General features: G+C 36.5%; 1 protein-coding gene across 1 annotated transcript; it reads right to left on the bottom strand.

The window, feature by feature from the left end:
- Positions 1-127: 127 nt before the first annotated feature.
- On the bottom strand, positions 128-23,083 carry LOC126369846 (putative carbonic anhydrase 3). The gene is made up of 7 exons (XM_050014410.1): positions 22,837-23,083; positions 8,877-8,924; positions 6,668-6,832; positions 3,510-3,648; positions 2,637-2,742; positions 1,153-1,380; positions 128-733 (listed from the first exon to the last, which is right to left on the bottom strand). The coding sequence occupies exons 1-7, from the start codon at positions 22,880-22,882 to the stop codon at positions 470-472; spliced, it is 996 nt and encodes a 331-aa protein (XP_049870367.1). The 5' UTR covers positions 22,883-23,083; the 3' UTR covers positions 128-469.
- Positions 23,084-23,684: the final 601 nt, after the last annotated feature.

Here is a 23,684-nt window from a genome sequence, read left to right as displayed (position 1 = left end):
CTTAATATCACAGGATATAAATAGATTAACTATAACTGTCATCTGGTGTAAGTTTCAGTCTAATAACACTAATAATTTATAAATATATTAAAATAATATTCTCTAAATTAGTAATCTATTAATTAAAAACAAATTATGTACCACTAAAATAATCATTGGCTTATTTGAGAAAGCATATTGTATAGCTGTGAAATCTATTCAGCTAGTTACTTATATATTGGGTAAGATAAAATTATGCCTCTGTATGAGTGAGTACCTCATGTATCTAAATACAGGCATGTTGCAAGTTAGGGCAAGTTGAAAAAAAAGCGACTCTGTTTTTTTGCGTTCCTGGCAATACTAGTCTGCCAGTTTCAACTCCATTTTTTGGATAATTTTAACTTAATCATAATTGTTACTATGCATAGACACACGGTAAAATATACCTAATGAACAGTTTATCTGAAAACAATCAGTCTAATTCATGCAACTATAGTAATAAATACACGTATATTAGAACTAAAATGATAGTAAAACCAAAGTAGACGCTTGTCGTATGAGCGTGGTTTCGGCCTTTTTTCCTCCGTGAAGGTTTAGTGGTGGTGGTCTCGTCATCCGGGTCGTCTAGCTCGTTGTAACTGAAGTAATTAGTGTCGATGTTGTAGTAAACCACGCGGTCCCCTAGCGGCTGGATTGGCCTGAAGTTGTGTCGGATTTTACCATGCGCTGACCGTAACTCCCTGAACGCCTCAATCTGTAATCAAAAAGTTTATATGAACGAACAGTTTCTTTAATAACTACCGAAGTAAATTAGGTTTTTTCACATCAACAATATTCCATTACGATTTCGAAAATTACTTGAACTACGACAAATAATCTGTGTAGGATACCGCACATTGACCAAAGTCAACAAAAATGGAACCTGAAGCCGTTAAAATATTAAGAAATGTGCGAGATTCCCGACACTGGGCCCTTAGTATAAGTTCATATTTCTAAACGAATACAAATGTATGTCTACACCTCGACACATCTTTCGTTCAATAAACCCGGCCCCGTAAGTACAAAATCTACAACTGAATCTAGTAAGTGGTAATAAAACCGCCCAATTGTATTGTATCCATGTATTATGTCTGCTTGTTAAAATTAAGTTCTCTGCAATCAAATCAAAATTACCTGATCATGCGCTAACCGTACTGGCTGTTCGAAATCGAGCCAGATGACGACCTCCGAACAAGGTGGCGTGGTGAGCGACCCTCGGTAGGTGAAGTAGCGGCGCAGGTCGTACGGCAGGATGTTGAGGAAGGAGAAGGGGTGTGACATCACCACGCTGGTGTGAGGTTCCGTCACGTTGGACAGCGCTGCTGTGATGTCGTCGTATGCTGGGTGGAAGTGGCGGTCCAGCTGCAAGTTATACGGTACATATTATGAATTCTTCCTATGATATTTTTCGCGTTGACAGCGATTCTCGCTAGGGGGGGGGGGGGGGGGGCAGCCATAAGTAGTCTGAAGACTAGCTACAACGTATACTGATGCCAGTTTAATCGCGTAAATAAAACTTTTGTTTATTCGGTAACTTAACTTTCAAATTCGTATAATTATCACAGATAAACTTGTACGACACATTTCGCGTGTGAATCAATGTGGATGAGCAGCAGAAGTAAGAAGAATCACTGCAGTATTTCCTAATTTTTGTCATAGAACATTAGTCATGAATAATGGTATAAGAAATCGATCAGTAGCAATAATATTTCTAGTGTTTTCGTTCGCCAACGGAACAAATAGGCAAAGCCCTCTAGTTCCCTGTACAATTCTAACCTCGATCTAACGTAAATAACTGCTAAACTCTCGAAAAATAATGATTTCTCCATCTGGTTTTCAGATGCGACTCTGATTAGAAATGGTATAATGTCAAGGTTTCACATTTTTTCTGATTAGGTCAGTTGTTCTAATGTTGGGCAATGGCCTTCCCTTCGGTCCCTTCACATTCTTCGCCCTTGATTCCGTTAGTTACGATTATATACTTATACTAAATAAGTATACAGTTGTTCTTATTTATGGGAAGACAAAAAATATTGCTTTAGTTTTTAAGGACTTTAAAAAGAGCCATTCATATCTGTGTTTGGTTCTATGTTTAGTGTTTACAGACTGAACATTCGACACGCCATTTGTAGGCATAAATACACCGGGCGTCTCAAATCAGTGTATTGTATTAAGAATGTGTGAGAAACAATGAGTTTTATGTCCAGATACCTGACATACATAAACAGATGCCTGACTTGGGCAACGCAACCCTACTCTGGTTTCATCGATTTTAGATTTAAGACGATTTGTTAGATATTCTCTGGGTTCTTCTTCATTCGTATGTGAGGCGGTGGCGTCAGTATTATTAAGCCGCCAAACGCTCTTGATAAGAAGTATCCGGGACAGCTTAACGTGCCTTCCGAAACACTAATCATCTTCTTTCCGGACATTTGGGTGATTTAACTTACAATATCCTAACCACACTAGAGGACTCACCGGGAATCCTCTGGATCGTGAGCCTAATATTTAACTCCTGGACCACGGAGGCGGTTTGCTGGATGCATTGCCAGGATGTTATATGACAAAGCACTCCCAAGGTTTTCAGGCTATGTGAAGAATTAAAAATGTAATCTTACCTCATAGAAGAAAGCCAGAACAGTTAAACCATCGGGATGTTTCACCGCTTCCTTTGTGTTGTTGTACTCTTCCTTGTAGAAAACCATGTGGAGCTCCATTGGAAAACTGGAGAATATTATAAAAGTTTTAAAATGCTAATTTGTTTTGGCTTACCACTTCTCTACGATTTACCCGTGCTGCAGGCTTCCGATAAGATCACTTTTACGCGACCCTATAGTTAGTACTTCAAAGACAAATCGATCTAGGCCATTCATTATCTCAACCAATCATACTTCACTTCGGAAAGAAAGTTTCCTTTAATAACTTCCCCCTCATTGCCGCTTCATGTCTAATTGATAGGTAAGCTATGTTAGCTATGGTGACTATTGGAAAACTCGGCAATGCAAATATATAGCCTTATCGAAAGTAATAATTATTAGCTGGGGAAGCGGGATTTACGCGCACGGGCGTGGGATTTTGTATGCTAGTCATGCCGGTTGCACACCAAGAGCTAGGCTAAGTAAGCTTCAGCTCAGCTCACATAGCTGACACAGTTTTGCATAGTTGTTTGCAGGCTGGCATCGTATAGTAGTAGTGCCTGCCTATAGAAAATGAGCGAGAGATATGCGATCCACAATAAAATAAATAAAAAAGAAGCTTATTCAACCACAAATGTTAATTCTGTAAACAAATGTTAAATGTTAGTTTAGTTCTGTTCTTAATTAAGAGACTTTTTGTAATTATTTATTTTTAGTTTGGTGCAATAAAGTGTATTTGTATTGTATTGTAATGTTTTGACAAAATTACATGCAACATTATCATTATCAGTTGTGTGTATCTAAACTGAAACTTAGCTGCTCATGGTCTGCAACCGGCAAAAAGCTTGTGCTTACCTCCTATGGTTGATTTTGTCTTCAGACCCGAAGGTATCGTTGTCTCCCCAGTGGAAGTGCATCTGACTGAAGACATAGTCTCCGTCGAGGGGGCCGCCGCGCACCCGCGGGTGGGGGTCGTTCTCCACCTCAATCAGCACTGAAAAATTATAATACGTAAGTAGAATATTATCATTATTATGTTTCATCGTATCCATCTTATAATATGACTTCGTATCAAAAGTAGCTGACAGTTGTTTTCCAATTGCTTGTAGCTCTGCCCACCCCAATAGGAATTACGGGCTTGAGTTTCTGTAGGTAAATTTGTAGGTATGCAAAAGTATATGATTATTACGAATTTTTCCATCTATGCACAGGATTTTGACCACTGGTTATGTTGAGTAAAGTACATATTTCAAGGGCGGTGCGACGGGAGGACTTTATTTTGTTTTTTCTTTTATATATTTTGTTTAATTCTTCTAATTTATTTGACATTTTAAGTTCACTCAATCTTTTGAAATAGATTTAGAACGTGCCTGTAAATCCTGTTATTAAAATGTAAAGTAACTTAATATATTTAAGTATCACTCATGCCTTTCAAGGTAAACAGTGTCGTTATATAACAATGCCTACAGCTTCATTTGGTATGTTTTAAGATAGGTACCTACTCGTACCTTAGTAAATAGAACGTATACTATTTCCGGAAGATATATCAGATAAGGATAAAACACGATCTAAGTCGTCCGTTAGTTGACTTCTATGAGAAACTCGAGGTGACAAGTAGCATGGTGAATTCTAAGTTTTTTGTGTCCCTGACCATGTAAGAAACATTTTATATTCTAAGGAAAATTATACGTGACTTTGATTTTAATAGTATATTACATAACACGGGCTGTTCTTTTTCATAGACTAGTGAATTTAAATGTTTCAATAAGCGTCGTCGGTGAGCTGGTACTAACTCTTAACAAGTTAAGGCATAGCCGCAAAATGCGACTTACTCTGATTACATAACCACAATAAGTGTTACGTAGACTTATGTATAAAATACTTGTTTTGTTCCAATAATTATACCTAGATACTTAGTGAGGCTGATACCATTAAACTGAGGCTGAAGTCTGCATTCCGCTCTAAATGTCCTAAATGTCAAATGGAGCTGTGTATCGGAAACCCGCGAGCTCACGACCGTGATCAATAAGCCGCTACCATTATCTATACTTATAAAGAAACCACAGCATTCTTGTTTCACTATATTCGTAATTTATAAACGACCGCTGTCGTCATAATTACCAGCAAATCGTGATTATATTCAATACATGCTTGCTACAATAATTTATGTGTGGCGGTTTTTCTGTTTTTTTTTTTTGTATTCAAACCTGTAAGTAATATTTACTAGATACGTGTACGTAAACTACGTGTACGTGTACTTGTAGGTACGTGTTTTGTTACCCTCTTGATGCGATAAATAAATAAATACAAATTCACGCGAATTTTTATGTGTAAGTACTTATAAAAAACCTCTCAACACAGGTACCTATTATTTTTATCTCGTAAAGAAAGTGTAAGTATTTTTCATTTCTATAATTTTATTAAACCTTTCTAATTACATTATTAAAATTATTATGTCCCGTAAACCAGGAAACCATTAATAAATTATTGTACCTACCTACTTATGTATTCGACGATGAGGCATGTAAATACGTTTAGGTATAGTAAAATACCTATATTACTAATTTATTTATGTCCTACTTACTTCAGTTTCCAGAATTTCTATTTATTTATTATTATGAACCTATTTAGTTAAACTCTCTTCCGGTTACAATTAATTAGCAATAAAATAAATCTATTTACGAATGAAAATAGTATCATATTTTTTATCACTTATGGCATTTTCTACACTTTTTTATGAAATTTAACCAGTAAATGACCATAATTTATATTTATTTTATTTTATTTATTTTATTTTTTTATTTAAGGAAAACCAACAGTTATAAAATACAGAAAGTAGACAAAAAACATAACAGTTGAAAACTAATTACAGGTTTCCACTGATAATCCTAAACTAGTACCTAAATATGATATTAGAGAGTTGTGCACAGGCAAATTAAAGTTAAAATAAAGAACATAAAAAGAAGATTAGGCATCAAAAAACCTTTGACTGAGTAATCTCCTCGCCGCTGCAAAACCGGTGTTAAACAAGTCAAGATCAACTTCCTTACAAAGTTTATTGAAATTATTACACGCTCGCCATACATAGGTGTTCTGTCTATAGTTTGTTGAGGCCGAAGGTAGAGAAAGGGGTTGGTGGAACCTGAGGGTCCTGTTAGGGACTCTGATGGAGATTTGCGATAGAAGTTCTGAGCAGTCTATCGAATTACAAGCAACTTTTAGCAAAAATATCAGATCGGCAATTTCTCGACGTTTCATCAGTGGAAGAAGGTGATGTTTTCTACACTGGTCGTGGTAACTAGCAGACTCATAGCGGTCGTTACTACGATAACATAAGTAGCGAACAAACTTTTTCTATATAAGTACTTTCGATACGATCAATGTAAGTTGCGTATCTGGGGTTCCAAATTTGAGACGCATACTCCAGGTTACTGCGAACTAAAGAGCAATACAAAATTTTGAATGTTTTAATTTGCGTGAACTCCTTACAGCTACGTTTAACAAATCCAAGTGCTTTAGATGCCTTAGCCACAATGTTATCAATGTGGCTCTCAAATAATAGCTTGGAGTCATGAATGACTCTGAGATCGCGCACGGTAGACTGTCTTAGAAGAATTTTGTCTTTAATCTTATAACTATGCGATATTAAGTTGCGTTTACGACTGAAAGTCACAACGCTGCATTTGGTAGGATTGAGATCTAATTGATTTAAACAACAGTACTCCTCCAAACGTAAGAGATCAGCTTGTAGGTTATCAGCATCAGCCACCGACGAAACACGCGCATAAATTTTCATGTCGTCTGCGAAACATAGTAGTTGGGAAGTACGGAAATAATATAAAAAAAAAATAGGAATAAATACTTAAATTTCGTAAGTAATTAAAATCTTTTTGCTACTCTACTTTTGCTCATCCTTTTATATCAATCGAACTCGAAACGGATTTGAGAGTGGGCCGAGCCGTGCGGGATGAGCCACCGGCCGCCATATTGGTCGTAAAAATGTGTATAATCACCTGTGTGGCCATTGTTGGTGACATGGACATCGTCAATGGAGTCGTCGAAGCCGACGAACATGATATCCGGCAACGTGACCTGCTTCACTCGCAGCACGTTGATGTTGATGGGGCTCTGGTGCTTGCCTGTACACTCGCGGTACCTCTCTCCCCAGTGGGAGGGACCTGCAATACGATATTCAAATCTTTAGAACAGTTTATAGGAAATGGACTTTACTTAATGCAAACCATTTCTCTCAGTAGGAATTATACGCGTAAGCAATAAACGAAATAGAGAGTACCTGATTAAATCGTTTCATACGTAGGTAATTACTTACTTAAGATAATTTTAATGGCTGTTAGTGTACAATAACGTACCGGTACGCGTGACACATTACAGTGAATTCATAAAATACTTGAATGTCTGTCTAACTTTAAAGTTGCACTACTTACACAAACCACAAACCGCAGACGTTGACTTCAGCTAATTAGATACTTGTATAATACGGTCAGTAGGTACTTACTATCTCTCATTACCAAAGTAAAACATAATTAGAAGCATAGAAGAGGCTCTAAACTAAACCTCTCTAGCTAAATGATATGAGGCGTCTAATATGAGGTGCTTAGAATAAGTGTTTTATTGTGGAGTGGAGTACAAAGTTGAAGTATGAACTGTTTGTTCATACTTGTATAGCACGTGTTTTGCGTTCACTTGGCCCTTTCAACCTCTTTCGTCAATGCCGTGGTCATACCCCTCAGATTGATTAAGGGGAAGCCGGTCCCCAGCACTGGGACGAGTATTGGCTGTTTATGTTATTGTGAGTTTGCCTCAGATGGCATTTACTACTTCGCCAGACATTTAGAAGTGTGTTGTACCTATGTGTGTGTGTGTGTTGTGTACCTACATCCTACTAACGTTAATATTAGCCATAAGAAACGAAACACGCGCCGTTTGCATACAGGATGTAGATAACATCAAGCTACAGAGCCTGCCAACAGGTGATATACTTATCTCTTGCGGTGTAAGCCACTTTGCGGTCAGCTGGGCTATTGAATAGCGCCTCAACTACTACACAGTAAGGCGTCGTGTAAAATTTTATAGACGGTTCTCCTGCCACGGAAGCTAAACCACGAATAGTAGTTCATCTCACTGATTTGCTTTATACTTACTTATTACACATTTACATATACATATTTATTTAAATAACGGCCTCCGCGGTCCAGTGGTTGAGCGTTGGGCTCACGACCCGGAAGTCCCGGGTTCGAATTCCGCTGGGGACATATCACAAAAACTACTTTGTGATCCCTAGTTCGGTTAGGACATTACAGGCTGATCACCTAATTGTCCGAAAGTAAGAGGATCCGTGCTTCGGATTGCACGTTAAGTCGTCGGTCCGGGACCACTTACTGATTCATGTAAGTGCCAAGTGAGGTGCCTTTGGCGGCTCAATAGTAACCCTGACAGATTGATGTGGTCGGGCATTGAACCCACACGATAGAAGTATACGTATATAAATGTTCACCCGCATGCTGCCCAAATAAAGTAAATAACCGTGTGGAACTTTCTCTAAGTGAACATAGTGCCGCAAACCTCGATGGTTTTCAGCCACCATAATATGTTAAGATACTTGTAGGAGCTAGTTTCTGTGTAGGACAGTATTGAGCTTTCTAAACACAGACTTTCTCAGTTTACAAGGAGGCGCGGGTTAACTATAACGTAAACAACAAGTGTACTAGGCAAAAGTACTTACATAAACAGCCTATAATACGTCCCACTGCTGGGCACAGGCCTCAATCAACCGGAGGGTCTGCTCCGCTGCGGGTTGGTAGAGATGTTTTTACGGCTAATAGCTTAACGTGCCCTCTGAAGCACGGAATCATCTTATTTTTTTAGAAAAGTCCTTACGAAACAAAGAACAGTCTCGCAAAGTGATTTCGACTATATCCCCATCGGGAATCGAACCCGGACCTCCAGATTGTGAGCCTAACGCTCTAACCACTAGATCACGGAGGCTGCAAAAGTTACTTTACTAAGCAAAGCTTACTCTACAAAAGTACTTACTTTACTAAATTCAAAGTTACCTACTTTTTTATTCTGTTTAGATTTTTACTGCTGCGTTTTATCTTAAGCAAGGTGACCCTAATCAAAAGAGCTGAACAATGGAAAGGTTAGAGGTTAAGACTGTAATTCCATAATCCTACTGTTGTAAGTGTATTTAATATTCCTTACCTATGATGCCATCGTATCCAAAATCTTCACCTCGAGTCAACACTGGTGCTGAAAGTAAAAAGACATTCTGTTAAATTATGTATTGTTTAATTTATTATATGGGTGATGTGCTCACGATCCGGGGGTCCCGGGTTTGAATCCCGATGGGGACAAATCACAAAAATCATTACAGGCTAATCACCTGACTGTCCAAAAGTAAGATGATCCATGCTTCGGAAGGCACGTTAAGCCGTTGGTCCCGGTTACTACTTACTTACATAAGTCGTGTCAGGGGTCTATGGCGGTTCATTAACAACCCTTACACCAGGGATGGTAATCCACCTCACAACCCACATGATAGAAGAATTTATTAGAAAGAGTAAAGAACGCTGGAAAATATAATGATTATTATTTCCATTATTACTTAAAAATTTGACCGTAAATGAAAGTTTAATAGTAAATGGTGTTTGTTTGAATAATGGAGGGTGAAAACTTGACAAGTTCGGTATCTATGTTGTTAAATCGTGCCGGTAATAGATAATGCATGTCCGGCCTTCGTACTCGTGTCAACATGTCATGAAAAATATATGAAAACACGTAACCATAGCGCGGTGGTACCCGATTGAACGTTTCCTACGCCATGTGAATCGCCCTTTGTATTCAGATTCAGACTTAATACCGGAAAATTGTCATTACATTATCAAATGATCCTCATGGAAGCGGACTGAACTATGTGCTGTTTTATACTCACTGAGTTTCATGGCCATGTGTTATTCCTCATCTACGAAACGTTACAGCAATGAACGCCCAAATAAGCCAAAATCATACAAAACGTATCCGTGTTAAAGTTGGTAACGTGTGAAAATTACCATGCTTGAAAGACTTACAAAAAATTAAAAATAATACTTCTGCATTATAAATGATTTGCGTGATGAAATGACGACATTTATTCTTAGCCCGAGATTTATTACTTTTTATAGATTACTATTAAATATTAATTGAGCAGAGTTTTGTCAGAGGTAGTGTTGAAACTTAGCTCATTTTTATGTCTCTTGTCCTTGTTGGGCATAACGTTAGTCAATATTTTGTTAATATGCTACTGGCGCGAATTATGCGACATCTTAGTCACCTTGTGACTACGACTCAAGGTTTTGATCAATCTTTTTTTATTTAACGAAAATTCCCGTGACCCAGGCGGAACATTGATTTACAATAAGTACCGTTTAAAATAATGTATAAGCTAAGCCACAATGTGTATACAGCGAGCATCTAGTGACACAAACCATATAAAAAACGCCATTCAGAAGAATTTTCTTCTATTATTGTACTGTCATCACGGTACACGACATCAACCATTACTTTGTGATCTTGAAATTGGTGGAATACCACGAAATTACTCGCTCGGACGTTTATTACAACAACGACAGGAATTCGTCAAAACTACATTAGGGTATGTTGGGATCATGTGAAGTCCCCACAGGCGATATCCCACAAATGGCGTTCTTATTAAATAAAATTATACCTATAGGCACAAGAATATCACTGTAAAACGTAACACAACATATCATCACGCACAGGTGGACATTTGGGGATAGACAGAGGTGTATATACACTCACTCCTGCCAGCTATGTTTAAGTCCCATATTATAATAGAGGGCGAACCTACCGGGCACAAATCTTGGATATCAATTATCTATGATATAAATTCAAACTCCTAAAAACGTCGGATTCAGTTCGTTTACAGTCCGAGCTGGAATTCGAACGGCTATCATGGATTTATGTAATCGTAAAAGGTTTACGAAAACATCGTCTTGTGGCTATCGTTCCAATTTAGTGTAGAAGGTTGTCGCATCGTGAGTGTACCTTGTCAGTACTTTTGTAATTTTTCACGGTTACTTACTGTTAAGGTTTGGAGTGGTAATGATTACTGAGGCATTGATGCAGACAAAGTATAGCGGAACAGTTCGGTGACGCGTGTCGGCTCCATTGATAAAATAATTGCAGTATTAATAGTTTTATCGACCTCTAATGCTGCCAACAGTTGCATACACTGGCACGTTTCAAATGGATATAACAGAACAGTTCTTATTGTATTCAAACACATAAATGTCATAAAATGGTTTATAACTTTATAAATGAGGTCGTAAATTACGAAAAGTGCTCTTTAGACAATTCTGAATGTCAGTAAATGAACCATAAAATAATATTCAGGACTTTAATGCTTCTTCGTTTAATTAGTAGTCAACTTGCGTAATTTAAATTATCCAGAATGGATGAGATTAGGAATAAAATGAGTAAACTAAACTTATAGGACTTAGAAATTGATGAGCATGAACGTAGATGGATAAAAGGGTAGGGGGAGACCCAAGAACGATGGATTGCCTGAAGAATAATATGATGGTGTGAGTAGTGTGATGACTGGAGGAAGAATACCATGTTGTACCGACCCTTCTTGGAGTGAGATAACAGCAGGAGGATGATTATGCGTAATATTAGTCTTATGCAGTATATATTTATATCTCTGCTCTGTCAAGTTGGTGTTAACTGATAAGTAAACGTTCAAGGTTGTATTTATTTCGAGCTCCTCCGCACCTTCTATGGCACCTAGCAACTGTTGTCAGTTTTATCCTAGAAGAAGTAAAGGTTGTCAGTTTAGGGCTAGATTGTGGTTTGGCAAGGTTGCAAACGCAAGCTGATTCAGTTTGCCGACACGTGGAGGATCGCGAGCGTGGCGATGTTGGTAGTGGAATGTGAATTGGCTGTTTGAACTTATTTTATTAATAACGACACGTTCATATCCAAATTAATGTAGCGGTGTAATTATTATGGAGATGCTTCGGTCAACATTTACATTTAAAAGTTATCAATCACGTGCCATACTAGGGCATCGATGTAGCCAGATACTTTAATGCTCATCATTACAGTATTAAGCCCACGGCATGATTATTTATAGAAGTAAATGAGCAGGTACTAATATAATAAATCGCATGAGAATGTCGATTGCAGGACGGTTCTCAGAAATAATTACACCTACAGTTGAAATGACTGCGGTTATTATTTTTAACTTCAAATTAAGTCCGTGAAATCTAGGCGCAAGGCGGGCTTACTTTAATATTTTAGGACTTGAGCTAGTTATATTACTTTCGCAGTAGACATAATGATAACGTCTAGCGGCATATCGAATCCCGATCGAAACTTTCCCTTTCCTGGCACTTTATGACTTAGGCTTTCTCTACCGCTGCTTTGATGTCATCAAGGTGTGGTAGACCACTAAGGTCTGTTGTAGACAATATTATATTGTTTGTCTCAGAGGCACTGCGTGACAGATCTGCACCGCCGGGACGCGAACCCACATCCATTGTTAATTGTCTCTCAACACTAACTCAGTGTGAAATGTTTTGGAAGGTTTCGCATTGTTACAACATCTTAACGACCACTAATACTGCGTGTTTCCGCAAATCGGCTAGCTCTAAGCACTAAACGCTTGTTTGCCAATTCCAAATACAAACATCTTGATATTCAACAATAGATTGTGATACGAAATTTTCCCGAACTAGTTTCAACTTCAATATACTCAAGCACTTAGTATTGTATAGACCGTTGCATCATTTTTAACACGCTTTATTTACACAAATATTCACTCCTGCCGACGTCACGTCACGTATTTACTACGTCACTACTAGTATATTCTTCGGTAGGAACACTAATTAGAGCAAAAATGGCTTTTAGGACAGAGAGCAATTCAATGGCTGATCACAATACTTACTTGTAATACATTTGATGTACCTAGTTGTCTCGAACAGCTGTGCAATCTTTGTACATCTAACATTATCATTACACACAATAATGATAATAGATTTAGCAGTAAATTACAGGTATTTGTGTTCACGGCGGAATATTACCTGCTTACCTAATATAAAAAATAAAATAAAGAAACTTGGGTGAGGAGTACAGTAAACAATATCATTAGAACTGGCAAGATGCGTATGAAATCGACGTTATTTTATTTTTTACTTAGGCACTAATCTCACAAAGTACATGTTTCTATTAGGATAAACAGAGCCTATAGGTCGCCAAAGATAAACCAGCCATCATTTTTAAACAGTACCTATATAATGATTTAATATAATGAACTCTACCTACAGGCTACTGGGTGCTGCAATCCCGCATATTAAGGTGAACTTTCTTATATCTTGCTGTAGGGTCATGCTGCAGATGTGAATAGCATTTTTGTTTTGCAAAAGCGAGCCGTTCGGCCGTTCGGGCGATTTACAAATTGGGGCCCAAGATGTCACTTAGAAATAAATTAAAAAAAAAAATAGTATTTTAACTTTGACATCACAATATATCTTTGAAAACTTAATATATGTAAAAAACATATAGGATTATTCGCAAAAAATAACGATCGGCACATTATTAATACCCGGAATAAATTAACTTATAAATTTGCTTTACAAGTCAGTCGATTACTTACATAAGATTACTAAATATTTTAAGGGGCAATGTATACGTTTTTACAATAAGATTCCCATTGACATTCAGAATTTGCCTTTCAACTGTTTTAAGACAAAAACTTTAAAAAAAAGGTTATTATAAAGTTAGTTATTATTTAGAAGATATGAATGCATGGGATTAACTGTCTGAGAACTGATATTATTTTATTATTTTTTAAAGAACGTCTAGGGCCCTGTGCCGAGGTTTTTCTTACAGCTTCTTTTCCCCGGCTATACAGGTTGTGAGAAGCTGCAGTAGTTTTAGGCGGATGAGACGTTCGTTATGTAAAAATTGACGATTCAAAGTGTAACTATGTTACCTACTGAATAAAGATATTTTTGAATTTGAATATAAATGCAGGATATCTTGCAAGTAAATAAACATTTTAAATTTCTACATGTGTACAATATTTGTGAACGGTTACCTACTTAAGTATATATGTTTTATGAGCAAATATAATTCCTTATTTTTCTTCCATTGCATGGCAAAGTAATGTTTTAACATAAACATATTCAGCCTATATACGTCCCACTGTTGGGCACAGGCCTCTTAGCGTTATTACCTTTTTACATACAATGTAAGTTATTCATAAACATGTTTTATAATTTAACTGGCTTTTAAAAATAAAGAGAAAACGGTCGACATAAAGTGTACCAATAAAACGAAACTTTTTATTTTATGAGACAACAATTAAAGTAAATAAATGCCTGTATCGTGTACGAGTAGCACGACTGGCAGCATTTAAACTTAGATTAGTTCCACTCGTTTAAAATACTCTTCGAACGCTTTCATTACAATACATTTTGAACTGAAAAGTTTGGTCTAAAAGTTTAAGACAATGCGCGATGACTAGTCTATAACTGAATTCGCTAGTCCGTAATTCATTTTTTATCAATAGGTACATACAACTTTTACCTATTGTACTTAGACACAATTGTCTTTTCTTTTCGCGATATCAACTGAAGCAGATGTTCAACACGTTCTCCTTGCATTTGCTTTTTACTTCAAGGAAATAAATAATATATATATATTTTACTCTTTTACGGAAACATCCTCAACATTAAGCTTTATTGGCTTGACAAATTGACTGTAATCTTAGTGACAAGTTTTTGCTCACAACTGTGTTCGTAAAGATCCCAGCAGATGGTTCTTGCGTGATCAAGAAGCCGAAAGGTACGTACGTCACGTGTGAGTGTTACGTGAGTACGGGGACACAAGATTGAGTATAAATAATAAAAATAGTAATAATAATAATAAAGTCCGGGACTCCATAGTCCCGAGATATGGAAATGACAAACATAATAATTAAAAGTTTATCAGGTAAAACCTACGACACGCATATATATTTATAACATTAAAATATACACACATTAATATTTAGTTATTAGTAGTTAATATTTACATAAAGGTATATGGGTGCCGCAGCTCACCAGAAAAGGCCATGGGTCCATTGAAAATTTACCCAGAGGGCAACACTGATTTTCAACCCACGCCGATCGGTATATGATCATAAGAGTCAACTATGTAAAAAAAGTATAGTTTTATTTCTGTAAATTTTTTTCAACAGAACTTGAGACTTCCCCGAAAGTAATTGAAGACACTTGTGTTGGAAATGCCTCGCTCTTCCAACGGAATACAGTTGAATTTACAATATATCAACTTAAGAATAATTTAACAAAATAATCGAGTGTGTGTATGTGTGTACGTGTGCGTGTGTGTTTCTGTGTGTGAGTGTGCGAAATAAATAAATAAAAAGAAGTTTATTCAACCACAAATATTTTTACAAAATTGCTTAAACTAATTACATGCAACACATTATCAGTTTTGGGAGAAATAGAGGAACCTCAGAATTGCTGCTGCTTTTCAGTCACCCCCTGTAATATTAACACTAAAAGAAAAATCTAAGTACGTGAGATTTGAATGCTAAAACTTCCGTGATCATTTGACTTGCTGCAGAGTTAATTATGTGTGCAATATGAAAACATGAACTGGTGTTCCTCTTTATAATTTTGTAATAGATACAACAAAGCCAGGTGAGTGAGGCTCGGTTAAAGGTCCTCAATGTCAAGTTCAAACAACAACGACCTCAGTGTGACGTATGCACCACTTGCTGCGCGCGCGCCGACACGACGTGCCCGCCATACTAATGATGAAAGCCTTATTCAGTATATTTCACAAAATGCAAGGTACCTATATACCACAAACTGTCTTAAAGATGTTTAAAATTATATCGCCACGTCGTTAGAGACTTTTGATTATATTATTAAGTTGTAAGATGCATAGGTAACTATTTGTGTAATTTAAATAGAGTAACAAAAAATATTACTGTCTATTAATACGAGTATTGTAACGATTAACGTACTAACTTTAAGTTTTGTCAGCAAAGTTCTTTCTTTGTTATTTATATTTTGTAGTTCACTGTCATGACAGACCTTCGGAACGGTTAATGTTTGAAGGCTTAATAGTACCTATGAGTTGTGCAATTATATTACGTCAGCCGTGAATGTGCTTTTGATCTACTATAACAATAATAAATGGTAATGATTTAGTTTATGTTCCACAGTTTCAGATAAACAGGATGACTTAAATTAACACATACCTAGAGCTGAAATGGCGTTGGTAGAGCCACAAGTAGAAGGGTAATCAGAAAACAGCAGCTACGTTTGTCTATAGTCACAATATGTTACGACCCATCATATAAGGGGTTCTTTAGCTGACATTTAGATACGGCAAGACGTCAAGCGATGGATTAATATACAGGGTGTCAGTGACATCGTAACGAAAACTTTGAGGGATGGTTCAGACCGTGATTGATATCAAGTAGAATTTTCCGTCACAAAAGTATGAAGTGAATGTCTCCGAAAAGAAAATTCCACTTGATATCAACTTAGAATCATGGTCTGAGTCATCCCCCTCAGTATTCGTTACGATGTCACTAACTCCTTGTATAAAATAGTATCTAAATTGTATATTTCAAAAACAGAATGGAAAAGACATAGATACACACTTATTTATTGTAACTGGCCAGCTCACAAATAGTAAAGATGTAGACATGTCTTGAAAAGTCATAGTTATGTGCTTTAAATCATGAAACAAAAATAAAGTTTAATAAATAACATCGTAGTCGGCAATACATCCCACGAACACGCTTCGCTAGCTGCATTTGCGTCATACCTGAAGGGTACAGAGTTAATGTAGACTAGGCAACTATTTCGCCGAATTTATGTACAATAGTAAACCCACAGCTAGGTTTCTATGTTGCAGCAATAAAATAATTTCAACACCCGAATTAGCATCCACAAAGGAAACGACTTTCAAAATAAGTACTTATATTTCACGCACTACCTATTGACTAATTGTTTACTTTTCTGACACTATTTATATCCTTCATTTAAATAAACATCCAAGTTGGAATTATTCGCGGTCTTTATTTATACGCTTAGAAAGTAAGAGAACGTTAAATTGCCTCGCTTTTTTCGCATTCGAGCACGTAGTTTTTGCCTTAGGAAGTCACCCATAAACCTAATTGTGATGTAGGTACGGTATGACCGAATTTAAACTACTTTTGGTTTAAAAAGGAATGGTGCGTTGTGCGCTACCCTTTTTTCAAATGTCGATTAATCAATACAATACAAAAACGCTTTATTGCACATATAAATACAACATTAAAAATTATTACAAAAGTGACAAGAGAAGCGCAATCGGCGGCCTTATTCCTTATTGCTCAGGCCCTGATAATGTAAAAAAACTAAACATTTTTAATATTTTCTATTTATTATTGCTAAATAGCAATTTCATTCGGGCAACCTTAATAATTCAGTCAATAATGACGATTAGCGTAGTATTAAAGTAGGTATTATTTGTTAGGCTCCATAATTACTAGATAATTTGTGAAAGAAAACACCTCTAGGGTTGAAAATAAGTTTTACAATAAGCTTCTATAATGAGCAGTAACTAGTTTTCACCTTATCCGTCCAGCAATTGTACTGGATACTCAATTACTTTAAAGGTTTCAATAGAGGCTTTCAAGGTAAGTACATTGAAACTCTAAATAGGAACACATCCGTTGATAAATTATACCACTTTTGAAGTCTATGCAAAGGACCAACAGACGAGTAGTGTGCAATTACAATAACATAGGAAGTGCAGGTAATCCTTTAAAGGTAGTAATTACAATTATATACAGTGTCAGAATGTTGTCGATACTTGACGACTCTGTATCCTTTATTAGATTAACATTTCCTCAGCTCTGCTAGGAAATCAAAGGTCAGTAATCAAATTACATTCCTGACATGGCTCACGTAACGACTACTCACTTACATCAGTAAGTAGTAACCGGGACCAACGGCTTAACGTGCCTGCCGAAGCACGGATCATCTTACTTTCGGACAATCTGGTGATCAGAAAGTTATGCCCTAACCAAACTAGGGTCCACAAAGTAATTTTTGTGTAATGTTCCCGCCGGGAATCGAACCCGGGATGGCGGCTCAATTTCATCTCAATTCAATTTTATCTGTCTATCTATCTTGGAAGATAAATAGTTACATAATTAACCAAATGTTCTATATCAATAATGTAATTCAAACGCAATGACTTTACGTTTGTCACGAGTCCAATGCTATAAATTCTTCTTATGGTCGTTATGCGGCTGCTGTGTGCGCCAATATTTATTTTAATTATAACAACTATACGGAGTTCTTGGTCGGTATTGTTTGCCTGTCAGTCGGTGAAGACAATTATGTTTATACTACAATAATTTGCAGTCTACTTGTAATGATACCGGATATTTGAAGGCTCTAACATTCACTTTATTGAGGTATAAATAAGCGAAAGAAAAAGCAGCTACTCACGTCACGATAAACCTATATTAATGATGAACACATTTTAGGTTAAGTATTTACGTAAAGAAAATATTTTGAAGCAACTCCTATAATGTTTCAATTCTTATAAAACAATCAATTTCTACTTCCTCTATTGAGATACGATTCATAAAACAAAGATCAATTAATTTTAAATTTAAATAAATTTAAATTTAAACTTGGCGTTGATGTATTTTAAGTTTTTGGAACCTTAATAATTAAACAACCATCTTAATAAACACCATCTTTCTTTCGTCTTGGTTGATTGACCAAGAATGCAACTTCACCGTCTCATCTTCGGAGCGCATCATCACTTTGTGCAAGTTTACATCGTTTAGCAACTTTCACGGTCTGTACCTCCCGAACTTGTATTTTTTACCATAATTAATGTTGGCAAACTCACAGTTTCGTTGTAAAAACGACTTCGACTTCGCTACAAGTAATGCGCTCGTTGATGTCTTTCACAAGGGCTACATTGAAATGACGAGTTTCAAAATGACATTGCAGGTGTAATCGGTATGAGATGTTCAAGTAAGTACTACACTTTTTGTGATTTAGTGTGTATAAAATTCATATTAAGTATGTGAAAAATATAGACAATAACTAGGTATTGAATGAATGAATAAATTTCAACGTAGGTAGAGTAGAGAGAAAAAAAAAAATCCCTATTCGTAAATTTTTACGTCTAACATACAATATTGGATTTAAAGAAACACGTCCATTGCAAACATACATACATACATACATAAACTCACGCCCGTAATCCCTAATGGGGTGGGCAGAGCCACAAGTAATCAAAGACAACTTGCAGCCAATGTTGATACGATGTCGTAAGCTGGATATGATGAACTTTATGGTGATAAGGGATCAGCCTATCGCCCATAACATTAGTCCATCATGTTAGAGGACACAATCCCTCTGTCGGTTTTTACGACATGCCCGGGAAGACAAGCAGCTGAACGTGTTCTATGTTTTTTATTTGCTCCCAGAACAGCATAGAAGCACCCACACACACCACACACATTGCAAACGATATCGCTTATTTTCCAATAAATGTAAATATTTAATAAGTTTCAGTCGTAGAGTAACAAGTGGATATAAATATTTATATTGATTGTACTTGCAAGTAATAGAAATGCAATGAATAACTTAGGTAAATGAGTTTGTTGCTCAAATAATAATGTTTTATAGGAGCACTGATTCATATGGCGTGATTACGTGATAGCTTTCAAGTGTCCATTTCACTAGAATATGAGCTGTTGACTCAATATTTCATATCGCTGAAAATTCTTCGCGCGTTTATTAGAAGGACTTACTCATTTGCTATTTAATGATAAAAGACACTCCATTGGCTTGTAGGGTGTTGTTCTTACTTCATATTTAGGTATTATGATTTAAAACAGAGGAACATTTGCGACATCGTCACGTATTTCTACAGTATGAGCTGCAGTAATAATCTTTATATATAATAAGTATCTATACCTAATGAAATAAATTATTTGTAGGTACTTATTAACCAATCTTTCATAAATCTAATCCTATCACGTTGGTCTAACAGAAATCTCGGTGAGGTGTGGGTACTTAGTTCGTCTTGTGATGGATGTACCTCTGACTACCCCAATCGTTGAGCTTATGTTATTTATCTGAACATAGCGCTATAGTTTTAGCAATAGCTTATGCAGTATCTAGACAGGTTAAAATATTTTGAATGCTGATGGATGTTAATTATTGGTGAAATAACCTTGATTTAATATGAGACGAAATTAATATAATCACTACCTCAGTATGCTTAGCTGATTTGAAAAAATAAAAAGAAATGTAAGTATATAAAGCGGGTATGCATGTATATACCCAGTTTCATGTATGGTTAGAGACAAGAGCACGGAATAATGTAAATGTTCCTTGCTTTCTCGATGCTCGAGTCTTTGTATTAGGTAAGTATATCGATCATGGTGTAGATGTCCACAACGCCCACGGTCAAGACCAGTCTAACGCGATAGACTGTTTTATAGGTGATGGTAACCTTATAGGTTTTTGCATCATAATTATAATAGAACCCTAATACTAAGTATGTCTGCAATATAAGGAGTAGGTACATACCTACTGAAAATTGGGTACTTAGTGATATTGTTCAGCCTTGCTTCCGTGCTGGACTACGAAACGCATAAAGAAATATATTCACGGCTTCTCGGGTATGTTGTAAAGTCCGACAGAGGGAACTGATTGAGGGATCAGCCATCCATCTTGTTTGGAAGGACACATTTCTAACATGATAGACAATAATAATCGTTGTGGGCGATAGGCTGATCCCGTCACCATAACGTTCATTAACATCTTAGGACTTCGTATCAAAAGTGGATGCAAATAATAATTGTCTTCCATTATCTTGTGGCCTTTGGTGGCCAAGCCCATTAGGGTAGAGATTACGGGCGTGTGTTTATGTATGAAAATAGCTGCTCTAGGTATCTTCCTTTAACAGACAATTTTTATATCGATTCAATTCACTCCACAGCATTATTATTTTATTTTGGTAGAGTGATGTGTTGTGCAGAACATTTTAACTATTTAAACTTCGCTTGCTAAATCCCACGCCGCTAATAGTCATGTTCAATGGATTAGACATAGGTGCCTACGCTTCGTTTACAGAATTTAGACTGCGTTGGCAAGAAAACAAACTAATTAATAGTCTCTAACTTTCATACTTTCAAAATTAACTAAGTAACTAGGTACTTATTCTACTATTATTATAGTTACCTATTTTAGTGTATTATTAGTTTTATATTCTAGGTTCTTTTTTCCAGCTTTTATTAATAGTAAGTAGGTAGTCAAATTAACAACCAACATGTATTAATTCATTATGTAAGTGTTTTTATAGTGTGAACATCAAATTTTGACAACTTTTTGCTCATTCTATGCAAGTACCTGATACACAAGTTGAGAAACTTTTTGTGTCTCGTAAAGTTAAACGTTGGGAATGATGTGCTCACTCGCGCTTTGTTGTAACGTCTTGAGGTTAAAGAATTCAGATTATGAGCACTTTATGCTCTTTTATTCCCACGTACATGTACTCGATTAAGATTTCAAGTTATATCGCGAGTCTCCAAGCACGGAGTTTCCAACTCTCGATAAAAACCACATGGACGCTTTTTGTTCAGGAGTAGATGGCTTTTTTATAAGTATACTTGTTTTATATTAAATATTCATCTACAAACTCTTGTCGGCTGACACTAATTATGATATTATTTTATTAACTAGGCACTTATTATTTATGACGAGCTCTGTGATGTAGTAGCCAGGTTCTATTCCTGGCTAGATAAGGAAACGAAATCACAAAATTATGTTGTCTGTGAATGTTTTACCTACTACGAACATAAACGAAAGTCACAATGGTGGTCGCTGGAGTAAGCTCAGTACCCACTCCAGTCGGTGAGGGGAGGCCTGTACCCAGCGACAGGACTCTTTATGTTAGGTCAACTATCAGCCAACCTATACTGAACTATCTATTTAAAAGAGTTTACAGCGTAGCATGTAATCGAGCTAATATCGTTAAACCACAATGCGGTTCGTCTCGGATTAAATAACCTAAAGCTATTAAAACATTTTTGCCAGTAGGTTAAGCTAGACTTGCAACGAATCTATCGTCATGCGTTGCGCTGTTAATTAATAGTTCCAATTGCAATAAAAGTACGAGTAAACAGGCACATCTTATGAGACTAAGAAAGGCTCTTCCGTACTTTCCTATTACGTTGGTGTATTAACGATCGACAATAATGAGCCAGCCGGTAGAGCTCAGGGTAACACTACAAATAAAACTTTCGCTAAATAAGGAGGTACCCGCGGAATAAGGTACAAAACCAAGACTGTCTACTTTATAGGCACTTTCACTGGTTCGACTAGAACCGCGAATTTATTAAATTATGTATTTACCATTGTTCCAAGCCTAGTGCTAAATAGATTTGAATATTGTGCACCTATTTAATTGATAGGTACCAAGACAAACGTTGAATATAAAAAAATATGTTTACAAGACACGACGAAGACGAGACGAGACGAGACACGAGACGACGACGACGAAGACTAGTGTTGTTTATGTTTTGTTATAGATACTTACTTGCTGCTCTACCCTATTTAGGTATTACCTACGAATTAGGTATGTAATGAAACTTCAGTGGTAAGTACAGTTACAGTTTTAAACATGATCCCAACGATCCCATTATGCATAGGTAATAAATAGTTATTCAAATTGTGGTGGTTATTAGCCTTGGTCTCACAACACGTAGGTAGGTATATTAATATAAGTTACAATTATTTATTGTGATAACACTAAAGAGAAAAATAGATTTAGATCAATTACTTTCCAAATAATAAAGTTACAATTATCACTAGATCAAATCTATCGCTCATTGCGAAAAATTCAAATACATATGTAGCTACTCTGTTCCATAACTTATTTTAATACATGCAAATCGTATTTTGAAATGGCATGAAATATTACACACTTTGGTATCTTTCATTATTAACTGTTACGTAGAGACGTGTATTTTTTTTCAGGGAACAATGGGTTTATTTTACGTCGCTAGATATATTTTTCAGTAATAGATAAGTAGGCTCACTAATCAATCACATACCTTGCCAAAGCCCAAGCACCAGTGCAGTCAATATTGTCGGTCGCATATTTGTCACTGATGTCCCAGAAGAAAATGATTTTTGACAGAATAACTTTAGTCACTTAGTATGTTTTGTTTTTTAAAATGAAGTTTGTGTCATGATTTTTATATGGCAAGTTGTCGCAGGCACCTCGGTTGGACAATGCGGCTCATCGCGCGAGGGCGCACGGGCGACGCGGCTGCTACTACTGCCGCTCGCCGCCAATTTCCCCCGCTTATAACTTGACCTGCCGTCAAGAAAGACCGACAGCTGCTCTTGGTGGCAAGTTTTCCGGAACATCGTATAAAAGATTAACTACCCTTAACTACCGACTAGACTGTAAAATAAAAAGTATCAATCCCTTCGCATACGTGAAAATTATATCATTTCCTTGAAATAATTTTCTTTTTCAAATAAGTAATTACTGATTAGATACTAGGGGCTTTTCTTCTTGACGTTATATCTTTTGCAGAGAAAATTGAACATAGGACAGTGTACCTAGTTAATGTTGGTACAACACGTAAATGACGAGTATTTCGTATTATCATCATCTTCCTTGCATTATCCCGTTTTTCTCACGGTCCGGTTACTTAACTTGGAAGATCTGACAGGTCCGGTTTTTTACAGAAGCAACTGCCTATCTGACCTTCCAACCGCGCAGGGAAAACTAGCCCAATACAGGTTAGGTCACATACCTCCGAAAATGCATTTGTTTTCCATGTATGATGTTTTCCTTCACCGCTGAGCACGTGCTCAATCATTTATTCAAAAATTTGTTTAAAACAAATTCGACAATACCAAATTTCAAATTTGACTTTATTATTTGGAG

This window comes from Pectinophora gossypiella, chromosome 9 (assembly GCF_024362695.1).
Source record: "Pectinophora gossypiella chromosome 9, ilPecGoss1.1, whole genome shotgun sequence".
Classification (NCBI taxonomy): domain Eukaryota; kingdom Metazoa; phylum Arthropoda; class Insecta; order Lepidoptera; family Gelechiidae; genus Pectinophora; species Pectinophora gossypiella.
Note: the sequence above shows the minus strand (reverse complement) of the source record. Positions and strands in the feature narration are given on the sequence as shown.